Below are 25,933 nucleotides of genomic sequence, written 5' to 3'. Positions count from 1 at the left end.
TTATTCTTCACTGGTGAGGAGAACCCTATCTATTTCCTGCTTGCTTCCTTTTGTAGATGTTGTTACTTAATCCACTTACTTTCATGGTTGAGACTTTAAAGGTAGAAATTTGAAGGAAAAGAGAAAACCAGATGCAACAAGTCTGTGGCCGACTCTTAGGCCTAGATGTTTTCTACTACATTCTACTACCTCTTGGCATTATAAAACCAAAGCTCCCTTTTCTGCAAAGTAACCCAGTTAGTGGGGAGAGATAAACAGTTAATTAATTAACCAATCAATCAATCAAATGCCATAGTTTTAGGAGAACAAAAAAAGAGTTCCTTTCTTGAAAGCCTATAGCTCCACAGTTTTCCAAAACTCTTGTCCATGCCCATCCTTTAGACCTTCGTTCAGCCCCTCCTGACCAGCATCAGCTACCATTATCCTCTGTGTTAAATGCATATGTCTGTCTGTATTTCAAAACTTGCCCCAAAACCTGCCTCTTTCTATTTACTATGTCATTTCTCTCTAAAACAATGTATGTAAAAGAGTTTTTAAACTTCAGTGTTATATCAATTCTAGGAATTATTACTAAACATAACACAAGACTTTTAAAAAACTTTTTCTGATTAGCTTTGCCTACCCATTCTTTAATTAATTCAGCTAATATTTCACCTCTGATCTATGACAGGCACACATGTGTCTCAGAACCTCAGAGATGAATAAGAAACTAACTATTGCCTTAGGGAGTTTATAATCTGCTGCTTCCCAGCCCTAGTCTCCCAATCTACTTCTCCTCTTCTGAGTCTACCATATTTGCCATTTTTTGAGTGCCCATTGTGTTTTTAATTGTTTCTCTTATTGTCTCTTTTACTAATCATAAATTACCCAGGATTGTAGCTATATGTTACCATTAGGCAAAATATCCAGGCAGTGTCACGCTATGAATCAAAACCATGAACTTTGGATAAGCTAGTTATCTCCGAGTTTCATTTTTCTAATTTGCAAAGTACAAATAACAACATCTACTATATACAAAGTGGTTGTTAGAAGTACAGGAAATGATTATTTTAAGGTACAAAGGAGATAGTCAATAAATGGTTGCTCTATCATGTCACTTACTTGCAAAAAAAAAACCCTTCAATAATACCTGTGTTGCCTTTCAAATTAAATGTAAATGTATCAGCCCACTATTGGATACCCTCCAGGAAAACCCCAGCCTACTTTGTCAGGCTTCTCTCTTCTGAGTCCCCTACACCTTCTTTCACTCAAACCAAAAGTCCTGCTCCCTGAATACATCCTCTTCTTTTCACCATGAGGGCAAACTGGTAGTAACTACTGTCTTTTGAGTGCCCTTTGTGTTTTAAAAAGGTGCTTAATGTTTACATATATTTTTTCTTTATACCTAATTTTGCTTAATACCTACTTAACTTTAGTGGTTAAGAGTACAGATCTAGAGTCCAACTCCTTGTTTATTTTCATACTGTAGTTCCACTGTCATCTAGCTGTGTGGCATTGGACAAGTCACTTAATCCCTCAGTGTCCTCACCTGTAAATGGAGATAATAGTATGTAACTGTTACAGTGCTATTGTGAGAATTAAAAATAGTAATCCATGTAACTAACACAGTAAGCTCTTAATAAATATCAGCTATTTTTATTATGAGAATTTCTAGTTATTTTCTTCTCATATAACTCTGCAGGTATTTTACAAATGATTCTTTTTCAAAGTAACAACACAGCAAGTAATTGGAAAAGGTGGGATTTGAAACCAGAGTTGTCTGGCTCCAAAATCCATACCTTTCCACCACACTATGTATGTTGTGCTAATCTCTCTACCTGAAAAATGCCCTTCATTATGTCTAATTGGAATAACTTTTCCAAGCCTATCTCAGGTGCTACTGCCTTCACCAAACTCTCCTTGATCCCCATCCAAATGTGATATCTCCCTCAAAATCCTCACAGCATTGTGTCCCTCATTTTTAAACAGCATTGTGCTATACTGACTTATGTACTAAATCACGAGCTCTTTGACTCCAGAGTCGGGGTTTCCCCCGAAGCAGAGCACCTTGCACCAAGTAGATATCTGATAAAGTCACTTGAATTGAACAGAGGGTCATTAAGGTCACAAATGGAAAATTCTGTCCAATTCAATCCAGGAATCATTTACTTACTAACATGTCTCTATGTCAGGTCCTGTAGTAGACACTGGGTTTAAAGACATAAGCAAGGCTAAATCCCTGCCCTCGAGGAATTTACAGTTTGATAAAAGTGCTTTGAAATCAGAAAGTGATTTTTTTTTAGTGGAGGCATTGTAATTAATCAGATGAAACAAACACTTTAGTAATGCAAACAAATTCTCATTTATTATTTGTACAGATACAGTTGTCTCCTCCAGCTGCTGTACCAGTTTAGACTACATCGTCACCTACCTCTTCAAGCACATAGCAAAAGAGGGCAAGAAGCCACTTCGATGCAGAGAGGCTACCCAGGCCGGTCAGAGATTGTTACATTTTATGCAGCAAAATCCAGATGTCCTGCAGCAGGTAACTGGTAGTTGGTCACCTAGTTTAGGAAACAGTGTTCCCAAAAGCCAGCCTGGTCCCTGAATATCTCTTAGAGCAACAGGTTTTGTCAATACTCTTTACCGGTTATTCTCTAGGAGCATTTTCCCTGAAGGTAGGATAGTACACTGGCCTCTGGATTATCCACCATCAAGAAATCTCTAAGTCGTTCATCTCACCTCGGTGAAGCTAGAATTCACAAAGAGGCTAGCTCTTCCAGAGGCCTGAGAGAAGGAAAAGGTGATGCTGGAACTAGAAACGGTCAGCCTCTGATTTCTTTCCTGGAGCCTCTAATAGTGTCATCTGAAGTTTGCCTCGTGAGTACTCTGGTATGTTGGGAAACTTCCATTTGCTGGGCTCCTAGTCTGTGCCAGGCAACTTGCTAGGAACTTTCCATTCATCATATCATAGTTGGTATTTTTCCCATTTTAAGATGAAAAATCAGGTTCAGATAGGTCATATTTCCACAAGCATTTAAGTAATAAATAATAAAGCCACAATTTCTTTATTTTCGAAAGTTTTTTCTGACTGGCTAATATGAGTTAGGTCCAAGTTTAATATGGTTTTAAAAAAACTCACTTCTGCAAATCACAGTAAGAACATGCATAAAAATAAATATACATGCCAGAAATAGTTTGAAGAGAATGATACCATTTTTCTATGGAGATACTATCACTATGATATTTTCCAATTCCACTAAATTTGGAAATGATATCTTTATACTGCTTCCAGTTGTTTTATTTTGCCAAATTGTCTCCATAAATAGTCTGTGGTTTGCAAACGTAAACACCTTAACACGGTCATTAGCCAGCACATAAGTTGCCCGAAATCAGCAGGATATGTCACTGAGTAAAGAAATGATGAAAATAAAATGAGACAGCCGTGGAAGAGGTTTTCTTCCTGGCTGTCATTTTTTGGTAATATTTAAATGAAATGATATAAACTTTATTTGTAGTGATGTTTCAGTTAACCAGTTATTTTCCTGGCAGGCTAGAGTGTAATTAAGATTTTGTGTAACTAGGCAAAGGGCTGCAGGCCTGTAACTATTTGGTATGACTCTGGAATTGTTACAATGTGTTGGTGATATAGTAAAGAGAAGAAGAAGGTAACTCACATATATTAAGGACTTTCTATGTATAAGGTGCAAGAGCCATTAAGACTCATAAGACATAATACCACTCCTTAAAAAGTTTCCTGTCAGTTAGATCAGAGAGACAAGTAACTAACCAATTATATGATAATTTGATTAATATAGTGATGACACAGAGTGACTCACAGGAAGAGAGAACTTTCAGAGAAGTTTTCTCATTTAGACCCCCACAATAACTCTGAAATGTGGATATCATCATCCCCATTTTATAGATGAATAAATTGAGGCTCAGAGAAATCAATTGGTAAGTGGAATGTGAACCAAGGTCTGTTTGGCCCAAAATCCCAAGTCCTTACCACTTCCACCATTGATTCTCAAAGGACTGGTTGGTGGGGATAAGATTTCAGATTCATCTAGAATGTCTTTTCAAATTAAACATTTATCAAGATTTGGGTGTACCTCTCTTCCCCCCTCCCCCACCCACCCAACTGCAGTAGCCACTGGTGCTATTAGGAGTATGTCATAGCCCTCCAGTGTTTTGTGAGGAGAAGGTTGAAAACCACAGATGTAGAGCATGTAGCCAGTGCAGAAAATAAATACCCATGGATTGGCCAGGAATCAGACCCAGCCCCCAGCCCCACCAAGGCAAGCAACAAGTCCACTACCAAATCCCTTCTGCCAGCACTCAGTCGTGATTGCAATATTGTCCCATAAACTTTGGCAGAAACTTTTAAGTTGGTAGAAAATTCTAGCAAAAATCAGTAGGCTGTAGTCCTAGACAAATACCATCAGACTGTGCACAGTAAGTAATATGGTTGTACAGGAGACAATCAAGTTTGTCTTTACTCAGAATTACCATGTGTTTGTTGGTTTAAGTTATTTCTGTGTGTTAATACTTGGTAATCTTTACTTTATAGCATATGACTAAGTAGTGATATGTCTTTATTAACAGTGGAATACTTTCTATTTATTTGGAATGTAGGCTTTCAGATAGCATTTTAAATATTAATGACTGGTATCTGGTAGTCAGCATAAATATGATTTGCATTAGCACTAGGTTATATCATCTTGAGTGCTTCTGATGTCGACTATTGGGTATAGTAGTATCTGACATCATCTCCTTAGGTCACTGACAACTTTGACCTCTATTCTTATGCACAGTTTCTGTCGTCTCAAAAGCTCTTTTGAATTGATTTGAAATTTTGACTCTTCCCTTTATGAGGCAGTAAAATTGATAATTATTCAGATGGGAACTGAGTGCTGAGTGAAAAATCAATTCCACCCGCTCTCTGCTGCGTATAAAATTACTTCTGAGTCGGCTGGACTGAACGGATGGCCGGAGTAAAAGCAGCAGGCGGGAGTAGTGGGAAGAATTAGCTGGACAGAGCTTAATAGCCTGAAGGGATGGACTTGGAAAAGAGGGAGTGGGCCAGTTGGGGGTTATTATGAGCAAGGATGAGTCCCATTGATCATCTGTTTACATCAGCTTTCCAAGACCTTATAAATCAGCTCTGAAGAGCAGGAGAACCCAAGATTTGGCCTCTTACCAGAGGGACTTTGTATTAGATTATTCTCATTTTCACACTCAGATGAAAAGTGAGCCATTGATTATTCATTGGTTGCCCATTAAATGCTGTTTTTAGAGATGATTTGCCTATCACAGAAGGTAATGAACAAGGTTGCTGCTTCATAACTTGAGGTTTCAGTTTTCAACGCATCTGTGTCGGTTAAGTAATGCCTAACCCTATTAAAAGGAATGGGTTACAAATTGCTTAACAGTGCTGAAAAACTAGACCCTAATGACTAATTGTGCTTGGAGTTTAGAGAGGGTTTGTCAGCTCTTTAAACTAAACTGATGCAATGATACTGCAATTATTTACTAGTTTGAACTGTTTCCCCCGCCAACCTGGACCTATATTGCTGGAAGCATAATTGCATGAAGAGCGTCAATTCCAAATTGCAAAAGTTATCTCCTCAAGCTTCCATAGCAAACGAAGTATGAACCCACATAAAGAGTTTTCCAACATCCATATTGACCTTTCTATTTGTATGTAGCAGCCTGGGAAAGACATTTTAAGTGCTTCTCACCTGGAAATGTGTTTATTATGACCTGCTGTGTGGCTTCAATGTTTTTTAAAAACATTCTCCGAATAAGCCATCTTCCATATTTTGCAAACAAGTCTAACTTTGCAAGCATTAAATTTAGTCCATTTGAAGATCCATTATAATTAAATGAATCCATTTCAAGTAAGAATTATTATCTAACCAGTATTGCTTTAACTTAACAATTGAGAAAAACCCAGGTTTACATATGTTAAGAAAAAAAATTCCCCATGTGTTTTTAGGTCATTAGAAAGATAAACTAAAATTTTAAGAACAGGCCAATAGTGACAGTGATTAGGCACTGATCTGCTACAGTAATTTGGAAAATAAAATTTCTGTGTGAAATTTTTTCGGTTGTATCACAGGTCATGTTAAGTGTTTGCATCTATAACCCACAAATGAGCATTCATTTAGTTATATCACAGAGTGAAAGATTTCCCCAAATTAGGGAAATGAAGGAGTGTGTTTTATAGAATTAGAAGGGCATTTCAGAGATGTGACCAATTCTTTTTCAGATTATAAGGACACTGATGCTAAATGCTTCTCTAAATCAGAATTTCAAAAAACTAATTCCTCTAGAAAGAGTAGCACCTTCCACAGGAGTAGAACAAGAACTATATGATTTCAAGTATTACCAATTAGATTGTGCAATTAACTTATTAACGTGGTATTTTTAGCATTTATATTCTCTAAAATATAAATACATCGAATGGAGGAATTAGAACATTTAGGTTTGAATTTATCTTACTTAGCTGTTTGGCTCAATTCAGCTGTACTAAAATCCCAAAAAATTTCTAATTATGATTTTCACTTTCTCTCTCTTTGTGCTAACCTGCCATTTAACTACAAATTGTGAAGAGCTGTCAGGAGCTATAAGAATCATACTTCAGTAGGGATGTAAGCTGAAAGAACATTCACCCTTTTCCTCAATCAGTCAGTCAATCAATGAAAATTGCTTTTGTATCGTGCTCTTCATGACATGCATCCCAAAGTGAATTACAGCAAAAGAGAAATCATCTGCTCTTTTTTCATTTCTGTGTTTAGATTGAAACAATATTGCTCAACATTTTGACATACTATACAAGACATCTTTCATACTTAAGATTCCATTCCATAATACTAAGTAGGAGAAAGTACAGTCACATATTTAACTGATGTTAGGATTTTGGCCTATAGAACCTTAGCAAGACTCTCACAGTGGGAAACAAGCAGATGAAATATATTCATGTCTCTTATCCCCTTAAAAAAAATAATTAGCCAGATTTTCTGATGTTATTAAAGACATTTCCAGTGAACCCTAAATAGAAAGTATGCCCTCCACATGACCCATTTTCTCTGTCTGGTTGATTTGCAACTTCATTGTCAAAAATATGGCAGTAGATTGATATCAAAAACACTCCTAAAGAACATTCACAACGGGGTCAGAGGATAACATGGATTTAAAGGGTTTAAAAGAAGCCAGGGATAGGTCCTTAGACACGGAAAGTGGAAAATAGGAACTCACATTTCATGACAGAATTGGTTTTTGTACATGCTGCTGCAATCTTGGTCTTCTTCAAAGCAATCTATGCATGTATTTATGTATTTATTTCTAGGAAAGAAAAATATTGGCAAAATATAAGTGCTTACTATATGCAGACACTAGCTTAAGCTCTTTACATATGCATTTAATTAGATTTAATCATCACAGTTTTTCTGTGAAGCTGTAGTATTACGATCACCATTTTACAGATGTAGAAACTGAGGCACAAAAAGATTAAGTAACTTTCCCAAGGTCATATAGTCAATAAGTGGAAAAACTAAAATTTTAGCCTAAGTCTGTTTAACTTCTGAGTTCACATGCTTAACCACAAAGCAATAGTTTGTTGGTGGCTGTTAATCTGAAGTAGTATGTATGTTTTGAGCACTTACAACAAAGTAAGTTGAGCTTCCAGTAAGTCCCACTGGGGCCATCTTTAAGGTACAATGATTTAGAGCAGTCATCCTATATCCCAACCTTGTGCTGCAACCAGGATGAAACAGATGGGCGGTGACCCAAAGAGGCAATGGGCAAGAGTGAGGGAGGTTGCTTTGCCAGCTGGTACAGAAAAGCCCTGTGGCCCCACCATCACTGAGGCAGAGCTAACAAAGCTTCCTCTCTTTTATTCTACACTCGTACCCAATCGTTAATTCTATAGCCAGACATTGAGGGTATAAAATTTAGTAAGACATGTATCCTCAAGAAGGTCAGAGTCTGATAGTATAACTGTCTCATGATGTTCCTTTGTGACTTTTCCTTAATGCCTTTGAGGTAGCTCTTGAGGTTTTCTCTAACCTGATTTTTCTAGGATAGAATCAATATGGCGGCTGTGAAATGAAGTTGGGGAAGCAACAAGTGCCTTGCATCCATCCCCCACACCCAGCACATCTCCAGGCTTCGTCTTAACTCTCACCACTGATTCATCAGAATAGAATGCCATTTTTCACCTTTTTCTTGTTGTGAACTGCTTGTCTTTTCTAAAGGAAGTTTCTACTCCTGAGTACTATTAGCTCTGCCAAAGGTCATTCTTAAGGGCCTCTCACATTGGCAAGTCTGAAACTGACACCTGGGTTCCTTTGAGTGTTCCTCTCCCTCTCCTTTCCATTCCACAAGGTATCACAAACTAAGATTCCTGTAAAGCCAAGCAGAAAACTTGAATGAAGTAGACTGGAAAGAAACCTAAGTTGAGTACACACTCCTGTCTAAAGGGGGCAGCCTCCACACCGCTCCAGCTTATTGTTGCCCTATAATATGGTAAGACCCAGTGTTGCCAGATATGTTGAGATTTCCCCCACAGAGAGAAGCCAGAAATCCAGATTTCTAAATGTTGGCCGTTGATTGGAAATTAAAAACAAACAAAAAAATAAAAACACTCTGCAGGCCAGCACTGTGTGTCTGGTTACCAGTTTTCCACTTCTGTGTTGTATAATCTTGGAGAATTTGAAAACTAAGATCTCCCAATGCATGATCCCTTACATTTCTCACAGCCCTTCCATGCAGCACTGCTAGGGATATTTTTATTTCTCTCTGATGTTGGTAATTTTTGAAGCACACTTTTTTGATTAGTTGTTAAAAAAGGATGCCATTATTTTGCTTTTACATATAACTCTATACTTAGGTCTCTACTGAAACTTAGAGCATTTATCACATTTGGGTTGTATCTTTGCATACAGAAGGGATGCAGTAAACAAGCAATGAAACTCAGTTAACTCCTCACAAACATTTTTTTTATTTTCAAAATAACCAAATTTGTTTGAGGCAAAAATAAAATTTAGTTAGGTCATGTATGTGCTCTTCCGCGCACCCACGTGCGCACACGCGGTCTAATTAGTAAGGATCAAATCAGAATATCTAAGAGGACTAAGGCTGGACAAAAGTATCTAGGTAACAAACAAGTAATAAAAGTCCAAAAGGGAGCAAAACTCTTAAGAATGATGATTTGTTGACCACTACCCCTAAAGATCAGTTCAGAAAGTTAAAGTTTATAATTTTAAAAATAGAAAAACACTGATTTTTTAAATTTAAATGGCATTTTATCTGTGATATTATAAAATTATTTGTCTGTCCATCTTTAGAAGAACGATTATAATCCAGATCCTTTGTTATATACCATATCTTTGCCATTTTGATTTCATTTTTGTTATAGAAATATTTGTTGAATGACTATTTCAACTGTAACAAAAAATGGTATTCTAAAACAGAAAAACCAGTTAAAATAGAAACCTATTCTTAATTTATAAATCATCAAATTTGTGTTATAACCATAATACCTATCTTTACACAGTACCTTTTTTCCCCCCAAAGATCCACCTCCCTCTTGATACTTGTCCCAGCACCTAGCAGAGCCTGACACCTTGTGATGGTCAATGAATGTCTGCAAAACAAACCAAAAAAAATTAACTTTCACAAGTACAATCTGCAGGCAGTGACAGGTATCAAATCTAGCATGGTCATAGACTACTACATAATAGACTAAATGGTAATGCTAAGATAAGATTATATCATTATATACTATATAATAGCCCTGCTGAAATTCCACAAGAAAATTTCATTCTAAACATAGATGAAGAAAGAAATAAATACTTCAAATATTGGTGCAAATGATTAACAGAACAGAGAGGGGTTTTTTTTTTCCACTAGAACATGTGTTTTTCTACCTCTAAGCACAGTTTAAAGATGTAATCCATTGATAGCATAACTTGCCTTATTAATTGAAAGGGATGGAATCCACCAGATGTAGCCCAAACCAGCAGAGAGTTGGGTGACTAAGCAACAGCAAAGACACCATATTGAGTGAGGCAGAATCAGTCTCCAAGTCATTTATTTCAACCAGTGACAATACATTTAAACTCCTGTGCCTCAGCAGTGATTGATGGTTTAATATCATATATAATTTTTTTAATGAAGGAAAACCATTTAAATATGTTACCATTTGCACTGGTATTCTCCTATGTACATAACTGCATTTAATCATTATGGGGATTGCTTTTATACTTGTGTAATTTGTATCCAAGAAATAACTGTCAAAGCCATCTCATGCTGTTGCTGGAAATGGTACAGTGTGCTTCATACTTGAATAGACCCATTCTTCCCTGCACGTAATTAAGAGTGTCGGAGCTCTCACTGCCACCACATAGGAATTCCATGTTTACATTTCTGAGAAGGAAAAATTAGCCACAATGTGCTTTTTCCGCCCCATTTTCTGAGGCTATGATATTTAAGTACCTTAGTTCTGTACCAGTGTATGATTTGAAGAGTTTGATTTTAAGACTTTTAATATTAAAATACATAATAAAATTTTATTATCTAATTACAAGAGGGTTTAGCCTCTTATTAAAGTTGCTAAATCAGGCCTATATTAGCATGATAATGGCACAGTTTGACATGGAATACTCAAAAGTCAAGTTCGAGGGAAGGGATGGGGTTTTTTTGTTATTTTGGGGGGTTTTCTCCTATGCGCACCCCTCACACAAAATAACAAGGATGAAATGCATGTATGGAAACAGACAAGGAGCAATTTGGGATGCTGGAGAAGGAGTGGAGGTGTCAGCCTAGGATGGTACCCTTAGGCAAGGCAGCTGGTATATGTAGCCTTTTGTTTATCTGCTACTGGTTTATGTAGCCTTTAGGCCGGCACCAGAAACAATCACTCCTACAGGGTCAGCTGCTGGTCAGAAGCAAAGTAAGAAAAGATTTTGCGTTCAAATGCGCAGCCATAATTTCTGTACAGCTGGCACCTGCTACTGGTGCACAGCGTGAAGGTGAAAGGTCAAAGAGGCAGTTGTTCAAAACTCAAGAATGGCTTAAAGGGACTTGTAGATTAATCTGCTTTATTAACTTCTGTATATTAGATAACTATTGCTGTGAATGACAGTACATCTTTTTGAATAAGTCGCATCTCTTTCTCTTTTAAATTAGCTTTTGAGTAATGAATATTAAATAGAAAGCATTTCAGGGGTAATTAAATGAAAACAGAATGATGTCATTTTACAATTGTATTTGTATGTTTATAGAATAGGGGAATTATGATGTTTTCCAAGCAGCTAAAAAAAAGAGCCAGCTCTTCATAAAGAAGAATTTGAAATAAATAAGTCATATGTCCATTAGCCTTTGTGTTTAAACTGAAAGATATGATGTACTTTGTGACTTAACATAAAGTCACTGGGTGCCAGTAGCTTGATTTGGCATTCCCAGGGGCTCCAAGTGTTTTCTCTGTGAATTAAAGGGACTGCAGTCTGTCATTATTCTTTATCTACAGTTTAGCACAGTCAGTTTTGCTATTAGTCTACAGCAAATGTTTTCAGAATAGCAAAGAAATTGTAAAAAATGAACAATGCCCATACCTTTTCCTTCACACTTGTGTAAAGCAGATAGAGAACATTTCATAAGGAAAAAAGGCAGAGTTTTACACAAGTTTAGCCCAATGATAATTAGGCATGCCTTATAACAATCTCTCACCCAGTGTGGCAAATGGCAAACAAGATGGTTTTTAGCCTCTTCTTTAATAGTGATTGGCATAATTGGCTAACATTGTAAATTAAGGATAAAAAGAGTTCACTAAATGTATCCTTTTTTAAAGCCTCTGCAAGCAAAATTTCTAATCCATAGATTAAATATTGACACCAACTCGGGGAAAGTGTTTAACAGTCTGTGTTCTAAAAACTTTTTTATTTATTTATTTTTTCCCCCAAAGCCCCAGTAGATAGTTGTATGTCATAGCTGCACATCCTTCCAGCCGCTGCACGTGGGACGCGGCCTCAGCATGGCTGGAGAAGCAGCGCGCCGGCGAGCGCCCGGGATCCGAACCCCGGGCCGCCAGCAGCGGAGCGCGCGCACTCAACCGCTAAGCCACGGGGCCGGCCCCATAACAGTCTGTGTTCTAAAGGGACAGTTTTGTCTGCTGACTCTCAGTGGTTTTTGTTTTTGTTTTTTAAATAATTCTCAGAAAAAGAAAGCACTGTGGACGACATCTGTCTTTTTATGCTAATACAGCACAGGTAGCAGCGTTTATCCACATTTCACAAACTGAAGTTATTTGGGATTTCATTTGCACTCCCAAGTTTTAACACAAGTGCAATCTTTCTACTCTGAGCAGTGTTTCTGTGACATGTGAAGGTGACAACTGAGATCATCTTCCTGCGTCACATCCAAGCCAGCCCAGGGCTCACCAGAAGGATCCTAAATTTGTATGGGTATCACAAGGACGCTGACTACCTTGACCAGAAAAGATTGAGTTAGGAATGTTTCCTTACCCTACCACTCCAAAGTAGAAGAACCTTCACGTCTCCTTTTTGAAGGTCTAGACTATTCCTCCATCCTGTAACAGAAACCTTATTTCCTGCAGGGTTGCAAGGACCCAGGAGGTCACTATGGAAGGACAATCTTAGATTCAAACAGAGAACTATGATAATGAATGATTATGATGGAAAAGAAGTAGAAATAATTATCATATGCTAGGCTTGTGAGCTAGTGCTTTACATATATATGTATATGTAGATATATATATATATATTTCTATTTGTCTCACTACTCTGTGAGGCAGATATTTTTATCTCCATTTTATAATCAAAATAATGTAACTGTGGCTCTAAGAAGTTAGGTAACTCACCCAATATCATACTGCTAATAAGTAGTAGAACCTGTGCTTTTAACCACTATACAATACAACTTTTAAATGGCCTAGAAACAGGATTAGTGGGGATGGAGGGTAAGGCAGGGGAGACACACAACATTCATTCATTCATAAATCCTTGATTGAGCTGAAGACCCCTTTCTTTGAGAGCTAATTGGATAAGAGGCAAATACTTGACCCAGGCTGGCTCAGTTATTCTTCTTCCCTGGATTTAGAAACGCATCTAAAAGATGTTGGTCATTCTCTAGCCTTCACCTGAATTGAAGACTTGAAGAGTCAAGAACCATGGAGCAGCCATTCCCTGCCATATGCTGAGAAGTAGCCAGTCTACAGTGAGAGAAAAAAGCAGACATGCTGAGAGGATCTCAGTGAGAGACCAGGCAGCCCCACAGAGAGAGTGACTGAGAAAGATCCTGCCAGCCTTCTTGTCCCTGGTTCCAAGCCCTTGAGAGGCTGACTGCACTGCCTAGTCTAGGGGTACTCAAGTCACCCCTTTTGGACCTAAGTTTAGTTTTGTCTGCAGTAGTTGCTGTCCTCACAGCCAAAAGATTCTTGACTCAGGGAAGTTGTGAGGACAAAATGAACTAATGAGTATAGACTCACCCAACACAGAGAAGGTAGTCAATAAATCTGTAAAATTAGCCTTCACTTTTAAAAACAATGTACAGGTGCCAGTCACTTTTTTATGTCACTATCCCTGTCCACATCCTGCTGTTCATATGTATAAATGTGAAAAGTATCCTTTCCAGGAAATCCCAAGCCCAAGACTTCATTTCGCAAGATGATTTGATTGTGAAGGCCATGACTTCAGCCAGATTACTTGGGTCTTTCTACTCCCAGCCGTGTGTTCTGCCTTCCTTAGAGTTCTTTCTGTGACAGGCATTCTCAGGGTCACAAACATTTATTGGACTGGGTGGAGGCATGGTGTGGTGTGGATTTGATTCTTGGCCCCAAACTGACTTTTCTCATTTATTCTTCCTGCATACTCCAGGCATCGCCTTGCAATGGCAAGAATGAAAATGAACTTCATAACTCTTTCCATTTATATAATGTCTTCATACTTAATGTCTCTTCTGAATCTCACAACAACGCTAATGGGTACATAGCGCCAACATGGATACTTTTTAACCTGGGAGTATAGGTACATCAACAAATTTAATCCCACAGTACCTGTGTGGGAAACGTATGCAGAGGTTCAGAGAGACAAAATAACTTGGCCAGAGTCACACAGCCAGTAAATAGCAGTGCCTAGAATATAACTAAGGCTTTCTTATCTCTAGATCTTACACAGTTTTCACCGTACCAAGACTTCCCAGGGCCTTAACCTACTCTTCCTTCCTGACATTTCTTCTTATCCATTCATCCCTGTCCAAGGGAGACAGCAGGATAAATGACAGGATTTCTCCTGCCTTCATTTCTGTGAGTGGCATTGTGCATGGTATGAGAAACTCTTTGAGTTTCTTGAAAGAATGACACAGTACAAAGTGAGAGTTGGCTTAATGATGGCATGATTTATTCATTTTACAGTTATTACGGGTTTTTCACATACTTGAAAGGTAAATTATGTGAAATTTTCCCAAAGTATATTAGTGTGCTGGAGATGTGAATTCATCTTTATCTTAACTCTTGGAAAGTTTAACCAGCAGTAGCCACTGATACAGCTTTGAGCTTTTATAGTATGTTAAGGAAGACGTCTTATTTGATTTCAGTCTGATCACAAGGCAACAATTCCCTAATCCTCTGACCTGTCATGAGTTAATGCTGCTTTATATGCTTTGCAACAGAAAAGAACTCTTGCGTGTTAATTCTGTATCCCTTGTCATGCTTAGGAAAATGTAGACAAAGTGCTTTCAGACTGATGAAATTCCATCCTCCTTTCAAAATTGTTTAATTACAAATTATCTGTATTTGTTAAGGACTTTCTACTTTACAACAATCAGAGCAGAGAGATTTTGCAGTCAATATACCTGGCTTTGAATACCACTTATGCTACTTCCTAACTATGTTCTTGGAATAGTTACTTCACCTCTTTAAGCATAACAGCACCTAAACCAGGGGAATTCTGTACCTTACTTGAACTGACCCCCAGGATCAGGTGGCTGAAGTACTCTCTTCTGTGTCTCATGCTCAGACTCTCCAAGACTTTCACCAGAACTCACTGCCTTAGAGATCTCCCATTCCATCAGTCCCTCAGCCTACCCCATAACTTGGAACATTGGTACCATGGAAAAGAAAAATATTCAAGTGCATACTTAGTTGAGGTCTTATGAACAAAGAACATGAAATAAACTGCCAAGAAGGACAGCAAAGAAAAGTATAAGTCCTGAAGAGAAATCTCTTAGGCCTCAAAGAGACCCACCAGAAGGAAAATCCTAAGCAAAGATCTGTGTTAATGCCTATACTTAATGTTGCATCTTATTTTAAATGGGATAAAGAAGTTCCACTTGGAGAACTAAAAGCATCAATTAGAGTTAAGTGCATTTAGGGATGATTTCTCTGAGACCCTTAAGATTGGAAGAAAACAACTTGATGGGTGGGCAATAAGAGATTAATAAATACTTAGGCTATGTGAGCTCCTTAAGGCCACAGGGACCACACTTTATTCAATTCTATACCACCTTGCCTGACACATAGTAGGAGCTCAGTAATTCTTTGAGCAATGAATAAGTGTGAGAAATGAAGAGAGAGGGAAAAAGAAGGAAGGAGAAGTCCCTAGCACAGTACCCAACACACAGTAGGTACTCAATATGTATATGTGCACTTAGCACATAATAAGAGCTAATAATAGAATATTCTTGACTTGAAACGTGTGCAGGTGAAAGAAATCTAGTAGATAACAAGAGGAATTCATAGCCCTTCCAGAGGCCTGACCTGTTTTGGAGTCTACACTTTAAGGGAGAAGTTCCACCCTAGGCAAATAATGTACTCCTATCCCACAGAGGGAGCAAGCCCTCCCTCCCCAACCCCGTCTTTATCCCGAGCCCCCTACATTACAGAGAGGCTGAAAACAAATTGACAGAAATCTGGAGGAAAGTAACTCAAGTGATTTAGGAGAATGGAAGGGTTGGCTTATAGGGCCAGATTAAAGAAGCTAAATATGTATAGCCTGCCTAACTGACAACTAAATGGGGCATTTGATAAGTCTATAAATACTTGGAAGATGTAAATGCCAAGGAGGAAAGGGAATTACTTAGCATGGCACAATGGAGTATTGGCATAATGGGATAACATTAAGAAAGGGAAAAGGAAGGTTCAACATCAATAAAAGCTTCCTGACAAAGAGAACCATTCCTGACAGGGCACACTTTTAAGTTATGTGCTGTGGGCCAAGGGAAGTAATGGCAGTGCCATTTCTCAGAATACTGGCAACAGAGCCAGCAAGGCAGAAGCTGAGATACATCCTGACTGGGGCACAGGAGCCAAGCAGGTAACCTTCTGGATATGTGGCCTCCCAATCCTTGAACAGGAAAAAAGCTGCATCTTCTTGGGAGAAGACAGATGGCCCAGGCTTCCTAAAGGCTCAGACCCTCCAGGGAATGGTTATACCGGCAATTTGCCCTTCTACATCACTGCCAGAGAGATTCCTTCAACTTGAATTGTACCCCATTTCCTGTAGGATAAGGTTCATGTTCTCAAGCACACATTACTAGGACCTTCACAAGATCTGGCCCTTGTCTACCTAATCAGACTCATGTGCCACAACCACTCCCCACATACCCTCTCCAGTCCCCCAGAACTGCTTGTCATTCCCCAAACACTTCTCCAAACCTTTGCACCTGCTTGCCCTTCTTCCTACCTGACTACCTGTCAGACTTGGCTTATTCTCTACAATAGATCCAAATGTCACCTGCAAAGCCTTCCTTGCCTTTCTCCCACCCCTAGGCAGAGTTAATCAGCTTCCTCTGGTCTCTCGAAGCCTCCTGTGCAGGCTTCTATTGGTGGCATTTGGCTGTACTGTGTTGTCATTGTTCATATACTATATATCTCCTCCCCTACTTGACTGTCAGCTCTTTGAGGGCTGGGACTGTGCCTTTGTTGTCTGTATATCCCCAAGGTCTGACACAAAGCCTGGCACGAGGTAGGTGGTCAATAAATGTCTGAATAAATCAAGGAATAAGGTTCTATTCCCAGCACTTTTAGTCGCTATCATTCCTTAGGATCTCTGTGTAATTATTGGGGCAAAAGAGCGTCCAAATCTCAGTAACATCTTTGAATCATCTCCCCAGCCTCTTGGCCAGCACTCTGTAAGCCATTTAGACAACTATAAATAAAACCCCTCAAATCTGAAAGGTAGCATGCTGTCCTCTGTGGTTTGAACGTAAACTCTAGACTAATCTTTAATGTAAAATGCTTCTGAGGGCCCCATGAATTCTCCACGAAATACTTTTCTCTCCCCGCACGTAATCATTTTGAACATGATAAGTAAAATAATCCTCCACTGTTGGTTATGAAGATTTTTAGGAACATCTAACCAAATCCCTTCAGGAAATCAGGGGGAATGTAGTGACAGATGAAAGGCAATGAAACTTTGAACCTTCTACTGTAGGGATGATATATTTATTATGAAATACAATATTCATTGCACTTTGCTTTGATGACTGCGTGAGATGCCTTTGTGCCATTATGCCTTATGTTGTTCTGTTGTGAAATACGATATTCATTGGGAAATGTTGTGATGACTGTTCAATAAAGTAGCATGCTGTTTCCCACTCCCTTCCTTGATTTTGAATGGCTCAGAGTTTACTTTATCGCTGAATATGTAATATAAACATGCGCTTGTAGTCGTCTCTGTCATATTATGTACACTGATTGGGGTTCATTTCACTGCTCTTTATCCCCCCGAGTTCATTGTTGGACTGTTGATCTGCTAGACAGCAGCCACCTCCCCACTACATGTAGCACTGCTGGGGCAGTCTAACATCCAACCCCTTCCCTCCATTCGCAGTCTTGAATTTGAGGCCATGTTCTTAAAGCTCTTAATTTATTTGCAGTTTCAGTGTCAGGTTATATTTCTTGGAAAGATTTCATTGACTAGAAAGAAAATGGGGTATGCAGTCAAGGATTCTGACCATTTCTCTCTGTCTCTGCTACCACAGCCTTGCCAAGGCCCTCATCATTTCTCCGTTGAACTTTTGCAGTAGTATCTAAATGTGTTGCCTTGCCTCCAGTACCTACCCATCATTGCCATTCTCCAGTCCCCCATCAGTCATTGTTCTGAATCACAGAGCTCATCATTATTTAAAAATCCTTTGAAGGCCACCCTTTATGTACTGGTCCAAACTCATTTCTGCACTTAGCATGACATGAAAGGCCTTTTATAACCTGGACTCAGCCCAGTCTTCTCCTCACCCTCAGCCCTACTCCTTTCCACTCAAAAGAAGGTCTCTCTCAAAAGCCTCTTGTACAGGGTCTAATTGTTCTTCAAACATGCCAAGCCCTGTTTCCTGTGCCTTTTCTCATTTTATTTCTTCTTCCTAATATGTCCTTCTTCCCTAGTGATGCTATATGCATCTTTTAAGATTCAAGTTAAGTATGACCTATCCTGTGAAGATAGGCTGGTCTTTTTAGACAGAATCATAGCACAATATGCCTCTGTTAGTCTCTCTTGAGCTTATACACGTTTGCTAATTTGGGGACCCCCAGAGGCTGGTGAGGTTCTAGAACCTGTGTGGCAGTCATTCGGGCAGTACCATAAACTAGAAATAGCAGTGTCACTTGAATAAAAATTAGAGGAAAATGGCTTTGGAGTTGAAAGCTATTCCTCTACATACAGATTTTCCCAACATTCCTACCCAGAGGAAGTTTAGATGATGTTTTTGACAAGTGATGCTTAATTTTTCCATCAAACTAAAAAGTGGTCTGTTTGATGTTGGCAAGAGAAGAGTGAGCAAGAGTTTCTCAAATAGTGCTGAGTGGCAAACCCTGCAGCCTTCCAGTGCCCCAGGTTTTCTGGTTTTATTTTAATGCAGCAAGCTGCTTTATGAGATCTGCAGCCACTTGAAATATGATTTACTACTCGTAAAAAGTTTCAAATGGATAATGAAGATTCAAGAATGAGACACACAGTGTAGTGTAGTCAATTTTGTTGCTGTTGCTCTCCAGTACATCTCTACCATTGAAATGAATTATTTATTATAATTTATTTCAACCATGGAAAATAAAACTGTTTTCATTGTGATGTGCGCTGTAACATTCAGAATAGACACATTACGTGCAGTACTCTCAATTAATTAATCCTGAAGTTTCATTCCAACTTTATCTTCTTTCTTATAAGCTAGGAGACATGGCAGGTAATTCTTTCCCCAATAAACTGTGATTAAAATGAATGTTTTGAGAACTAGGGGTAATGTTGGTAATGGAGAAAATTGAAACAACAGCAGAACTAGGTTGTGTATTTCCTTAGATTTTACAGTGGATGGAAGGGTTTTTAAATATTCTAGGCAATTTATCACTTGGAGAAAAAGCATCCCTTAACTTGCTGCAAGGAGGGGGTGGAGGAGGAGGGTGCTGTTGGGTTAGATGTGGAAATACGCAGTGCTAATATATGACCAAAGCCAGCTGAGTTAACCAGTCTCACAGTGCCTTTATTGGTAAGAAGCTTTTTTTTTCTTTTGAGCAAAGCATTGTGCAGAGGCCAAGAGGCAGGACTCCCAAATGATTTTCCAGAGGAGAATGGGTCACCCATAATTGATTGCGGTCGTGTTTCTTTAAAAAAAGGCTCACCTCATCTTGCATTTCGTTTGATTTTTTTTTTTTAATTTAAAGTGCTAAATACTTGCTTCTATTATGAGGCTGCAAAGACACTATAAGAACTTAGGAATGTGCTTAATATGTACAGATATTTAAAAGGTTAATATAACTTAGTGGGGCTTAGTTAATCCAGGCAGGGCAATATATGCTTATTTGTGCATTACTTTCATTTTTCATAACATTCCACTAATATCACATCAGTAGACAGCAGACGAAGAAAACAATTGATTCCTTTTCCCTAAAGATGACTAGTATCTAATTTGAGGAGGATCACATTTCAATATCTGCTGTGCACATGGCCTCAGGAACACCGCTTGGTAATGACGGCAACTCCCTTCTACGAGCACTGAAAATCTGGAAGCTTTTCCTCCTTCAGCAGCATTCAGATTCTCCCAAATCCTAGGTCTTCAGCCCGGGCATGGGGCTCTGGAGAAATTGCTATGGAGTTGAGTAGAAGTTTCTCTGGTTTTTCAGATCGTACTGCTCTATCCAGGCAATCCTGTTCTTGTTTTGTTGTTTTTATTATTGTTGCTAGGCCAGTCTTCCCCCTTCTCTCTCACTGGCCTTCTGAAAGGCCAATTACGTATGCCAAAGGATTCCTGAGACTCAGAAGCAGCTCTTGATTGTTTGGTGCATTTATTATTGGTTGTTCCTCAAAACATCACCAACTCACTGTATCAAAATCAAGGACCATCTAGTTTGACCAGAGGACAGATAATTTTGTATCCTACCCCTCTTCCCATTAAGGCCTCCCACCTAACAGTTAAGGAGCCCCACTCTGCAGACATACCCTCTTGGGCACAGCCCTGACCATCCTTGTGTTGTCCTCCTCCCCCCACCGCCATCTAGATCTAGGCACAGGGATGCTTTGGTCTCTCACCTTTTCTTTGGTCTCTCCTTCCTTTGTCTAAACCAGAGCCTCCTTCTCAGGCCCTCCTTCCACCACCTTTCAGACAAGACAGATTACTCTTGTCTCATTCCCATTTTCCACTTCCCTGATCAACAGACAACAGAGTTGCAGTATAACTAAAATATAATATAACCCTGAATAAAGAGGCTGGGATAGAGAGGGAAGAGCTGAAGTTCCCTAAATATATTGAGGATTTGATCCCTGTAGGATCAGGGTTCGTATCATCACTTCAGATGCTATTTTTGTCTTTCTTACAGATGGGGAACAAAAGGGAGGAGTTTGAATTTTTTTTCCTATTTCTTAGAACTTTGTGGAATATTCTTTAGTTATATTCTTCAGTATGCTTAAAGAACATTAACAATGAAAAGTGTTCATTTTATAGGGAATATTATAACTCAAAGGAAATAGCTTAATTTACTAATGTTTTCTATGATGTTAATTTAAATTGTTGTGTACATGGTACTTTTGGTGGGAGGAAAACCATTATTTTTAGGAAAATGTTTAGTGGACCATTTTCTAGAGACAATCTGTTAATTATGTCAACTGTTGTTTATCTTGAGAATCTGAAAATATATTAACCATATTTATAAAAGCTGTAGGTGGGAGGCAAGAAGGTCTGCTGTAAACTCTCCAGGAACCGCTGCCCTGGATTCTAATCCCAGGGATTTCAGTGGCTGCCTGACTCTTCAGCAGGTGGCAGAGTGGCTGCACAGAGGTGATGCATGTGGGCAGCTTATCTGGGAGGCCCACTGAAGGTGGAAGAATGAGCCATGCCCAGAAACAAGCCTTTCCTCTCGCACCCCCAGTCCTCCAGAAGTCTACAGTGGGAGCCAGACACACTGCCTCGATCACCACTGCTGGTGGTCTTGGTCCTCACTCACAGACTGCCTGAGGGTGGCAAGCAGCAGGCTGGCATGATGGCCCAGGCACGGCCTCTGAACTCAGGCAGACCTGTGCACATATCCTAGTTCCACTTCACATCTTGGTAGCTGATAGCTGTGACACCTTGAGCAAGTCACCTACTTGCTCAGGACCTCAGATCCTTAGTCTATGAAATGGAGAGAATATCTACTTCACGGTTAGCTGAGGGTTAGAGACAGTGTATGCAGTGCCTAAAAGAGTGCTGAGCACCCAAAAGGCCCTCCATAAATGATAGCTGTTATTGTTGGGCAATGATAAAACTCACCCGGCACAGCTTACTCTTACGTGGAAGTACTTGTCATTAGAAAAGATGGTGTCTCAGCCTTTGGCCTTTGTAACCTGAAAGCCCCTACAAGGGCTCTCCCTGGGAGCTGCTGGCTAGAGGGACAACAGTGGCTTAGAAGAATTCTCAGGCTCTGCACACAAAAGCAAGATCCTTGGAAATGAACAATGTATTAGTTTAGATATTTACCTATTTCAGGTTTTAGCCATAGATTGAGACCAGAACTTCTGTTTTCTGTACAGTCCCCTTTCAGCTCTTTAGTTCTTTATACTTTAGTTCTTCATATTTCACTCATCCTTTCCCCTTCATTCATTTCTTCATTTATGTATTCATTATTTCATTCAGTAACTATTTCCTAAGCCTCTGATGTGTGCCAGATGCCATTCTAGGCACTAGGGATACAGAGAAAAGTCCCTTGTGGTCCCACTACCCCAGCAGTTTGCAGACTAGTCTCCCTACCCTGCCCAATTGCAGTCATCACCCTAGACTCACTCAAGCCACATATCTCCAGCCATCCAGCTCTACCTAGCTTCTAGACCCGTTGAGCCTCCAACTTCCTTAGAAAGAGTACATTCTCACTATCTAGCAGTAAAGCATCCAACACAAACCACATGTTTGTTTATTCTGTGTCAGCAGGAGATAGAACAGGAAGCATCTGAAGTAAGAGCATGTAGTTCCCACCTTACTGCAGGGACAGTGTGACCCAGCATATTGAGTAGAGAAGTCCACTTGGATTTGTGCTTGTGCTTTACATCAGATTTTAGGGTAGAAGCATAGGAGAGGAGCTGAGGAGTAAACAGAGATCCAGATAACATGATATTGCTTTGTCTTATTTTTCTAGGTCAGATATTTGTAGAGTAGCTTTGTGTTATATTTGGAAGATTACAAGTTTTCAGAACAACAGAAACACTATCATTCAAAATCCATACTAATATACGTGCCAGACCAAATAAGGATGCTTTTTTGGACTATTTCCTATTTTAGGTTATTTATTTTTTTTACTGCAACTCTCAATGAAGTTAGATAATTGTGAAGAGACTATAATCTCATTTATCTGTACCTAATCAGGACGTGAAATAGGTGCTTCCTTGACCCATAAGATTCCACTGACTCAGGCCAGGGAGAGTAACCATAGTTGGAGAAAGGAACACTAGTAATCATTGAGTGCCTATGATAGAAGTCAGTCCTCATGGCAGCCCTGCAAAGTAGGCGTTATAATCCCCCACTTTATATGTAAGGAAATAAAGGCTCAGAGAAGTGAAATGACTTGCCCAGCGACCCAAGTTAGGTAAGTGGCAGGGCCAAATTTGGCCTCAGTTCTGACTGGCTCCAAAGCCTGTCCCTACCACGCCATGTTGGCTTCACTTCATTGAGAGAAATTTCCTACAAACTCATGCCAAAGCCTATGGGAAGGAGGAAGGAGAAGGAAGAAGCACCTGAGGCAGTGTGGAGTGTGGTTTTCCTAAGTGCACCAAGCCACGTGACTCCCCTTCCCAAGTGGTCCCTTCCCTGGTTTGGCAGAATAGCTGCTTAGGAGAATACAGTGGATAACGTGTGTGTTTTTGGACATAGACTTTGGAAAATGTAGCCGGGGTTGGGCAAATTTGAAATGGCCATTCCAGTCCTCCCTGTAACAGTATGGGAAGTGAGCACAAGTTGGGGGAGTGGAGGCCGCACTCACGCAGCATTCCTTTGAGATTCAGTGGAGGCTGGGGTGGGCTGGTACAGAGTTGCCAAGGGCTCTCTCCTTTCAGTCTTCACTTGTGCATGTCATTAACTACAGAGAGCCTCCCACCAAAGATTTCACATTACCTGGAACAGGATTAAGCATTTCACCCAGTATTCTTCCATATGGGGGGCTCTTCTCCAGAGGATTTTGCCACATTGGTTGAACTGTTTCCCCCATACCCTCTAGGATTATTAGAAAAAAGAACTCTGGAAATGAGCGGCCATGTCAATACCACTTGAGCAGATTTGCTCACTAATTTCCATTTTTCCAAAAGAGTAAAAAAGAAAAAAAATCATCCATTTTAGCCAACTTTATTTTTAGAAAAATATTTTATTCAAACATCCCCTTACTTATTACAGACATAAATACATGCATTCAGACAAATGAATCCACGGGAGAACCGTATAAAGTAATTGGCACATCACTTCAGGATGCTTTGTCAGTTACTAGAGGAGTTTGGTGCCTCTAACTTTAATCTTTTCTATTAAAATATCCATTCTGCCTTCAGATTGTGAAGCCCATAATATTTTAGACTGTCTCCGTGGATCTGTTAGTCTTGCTTGTCAATTTAATTTGTGGCTCTATGACTTTGGGTGGCTTGTTAGATTGTACATGGCAACATGTGATCTGCAAATGGTGTTCAACATGGCAGGCTTAAGCCCTAGTCTCTCCCCAGAGACTGGACATACAATAAATATGGAATTGGCAGATTTCATTTGCAATCAGCCTAACCATTATGATGATGATGTATGGAATGGCAGATGTTTAGAGCTACAAAGAAGCTCATTACTGTTGTTATTATATACCTTAAATGTTTATAGCACTTTTTACTCTTTGTAGCACTTTTTATATCTACCATATCATTTGATTCTCAGAGCTTCCTTGTGCTGGATTATTATTTCGCTCTTTATAACTAATGAAACTGAGACACAGAGAGAGAGGTTTCATAACTTGCCTGAGATCACAGAGTAGATTGGATTGCAAAAATGCCAGAGGACAAAACCAAATGTCACCAAAGCCCAGTCAGGGGTGGTTTGTGTGGTAGCCTTTGCCACATAATCACCATTTCCCCAGCCCTCCTTTGGGGAAAGGAGCTTTGAAGCTATGGAAACAGAAGGGTAGAGGGGGGAGGTAGAGAGTCCAAGAAGCAGAAACTGTATCACCAGCTCCACATAGATGACCGACGCCTGCTTCACCACCACTTGCCTGGACGATTGCAGCAGCCTCATCTCTGGCCTCCCTTCTTTAATGTCACCTACACACTACACATTCTACATGTCCCCAGAGGGATCTTTCTTAAGTACAAATCTGAGCATGTCTCTCTTTTGCTGCAAACCCGTCACTGGTTCTCACTGCCATCAGGATGAAGTCCAGATTCTTCAGCATGGTCTTCCAGCCTGGCACTGGGGTCTTGCTTCTGGACTCCCTCTCTTCTCTCCTGCCACACTGAGTTCCTTACCATTGCAGAACCCACTGTGTTCATTCCCCACCTCCTTTTTTGCTGCTTTCCCTGCTTAAAACCCATTTATGATGAACTTCTTGAACCCTACCTTCTCTGTGGAGTCTTCTCTGACTTCTCTTCAAGGACACGAAGGCATCCCTCCCTCTACTGCATGCCCACAGCACTTTGCCCAGCCCTATTTCCTGTTACCTCTCTGGTGGGTGGTCTGCCCCAGGAAGCTTCTAGTTCCTCAAGGACAGAGGTTGTGGTAAATGCTTGTGTTCTTTTACCTTCCCTAGGTGTTCTGCAAACTTTGAATTTAAGAGAACGGATGAGTAAACATGTAAGAGTGAAGTGAGTGAGTGAGTGAGTGAATTCATGAATGAAGAACGAATGAAAAGCCTTTAACAGCCTGAGCCAGCAGGAACATGATGTTCCTAGGTTACATGGAATGTGCCCCATTCCTCCCTCTCTCTGAGAGGGGTCATGGAGAAATGTTGCCCCTCCATAGCCTGACCTCTTTGGTGAAATGAGAGGCAGAAAGGAAGGTGAGCTGGGCTTTTGCCTGGTGACGGAGCCTCAAAGAAAGCCTATCAGGGTTGAGAGGCAGGACTGATCCTCTTGGCCCTGTGACCTCTGACTTCTGCCCACCCAGGAGGTTCTCACCAAGGCTTCTGGTGGTGGAAACTCTTCCTCAGGGAGCTGAGAGTCTTTGCTAAGAGTTTTTACAAGCAGCATTATAGGCTTTCACAGTCAAAGCTGTTTGTCCAGGAAGAGCCTTCATGGCTGTTGGCAAGATGTAGGGGTAGAAGGGGAGCACATAAAAGGCCTGGGATTGGGGGGATCTCTGGCCCAAGGCGTCAGTGTCTTCATGTGACTCTGTCTTCTAGATGATGTCTGTCCTCATGAACACCATTGTCTTTGAAGACTGTCGGAACCAGTGGTCAGTATCCAGGCCTCTCTTGGGGCTCATCCTGCTCAATGAGAAGGTGAGTGTGATTTCAGGAAGGTCC

The 25,933-nt window shown here is 39.9% G+C and overlaps 1 protein-coding gene across 5 annotated transcripts in view; it reads left to right on the top strand.

Moving 5' to 3' along the window:
- RANBP17 (RAN binding protein 17) overlaps positions 1–25,933 on the top strand; it is a 347,331-nt gene that overhangs the window by 316,740 nt on the left and 4,658 nt on the right. For all 5 annotated transcript variants that reach the window (XM_004428530.3, XM_087429435.1, XM_087429434.1 and 2 more), the window contains 2 exons: positions 2,358–2,524; positions 25,811–25,909. In XM_004428530.3, the coding sequence (XP_004428587.2) occupies positions 2,358–2,524; positions 25,811–25,909 (266 nt within the window). The remainder of the gene's footprint in view (positions 1–2,357; positions 2,525–25,810; positions 25,910–25,933) is intronic.

The sequence above is a fragment of the Ceratotherium simum genome, chromosome 4 (assembly GCF_057802395.1).
Source record: "Ceratotherium simum simum isolate JZ-2026a chromosome 4, ASM5780239v1, whole genome shotgun sequence".
Lineage (NCBI taxonomy): Eukaryota > Metazoa > Chordata > Mammalia > Perissodactyla > Rhinocerotidae > Ceratotherium > Ceratotherium simum.
This window is presented reverse-complemented; position numbering and strand designations above follow the sequence as displayed.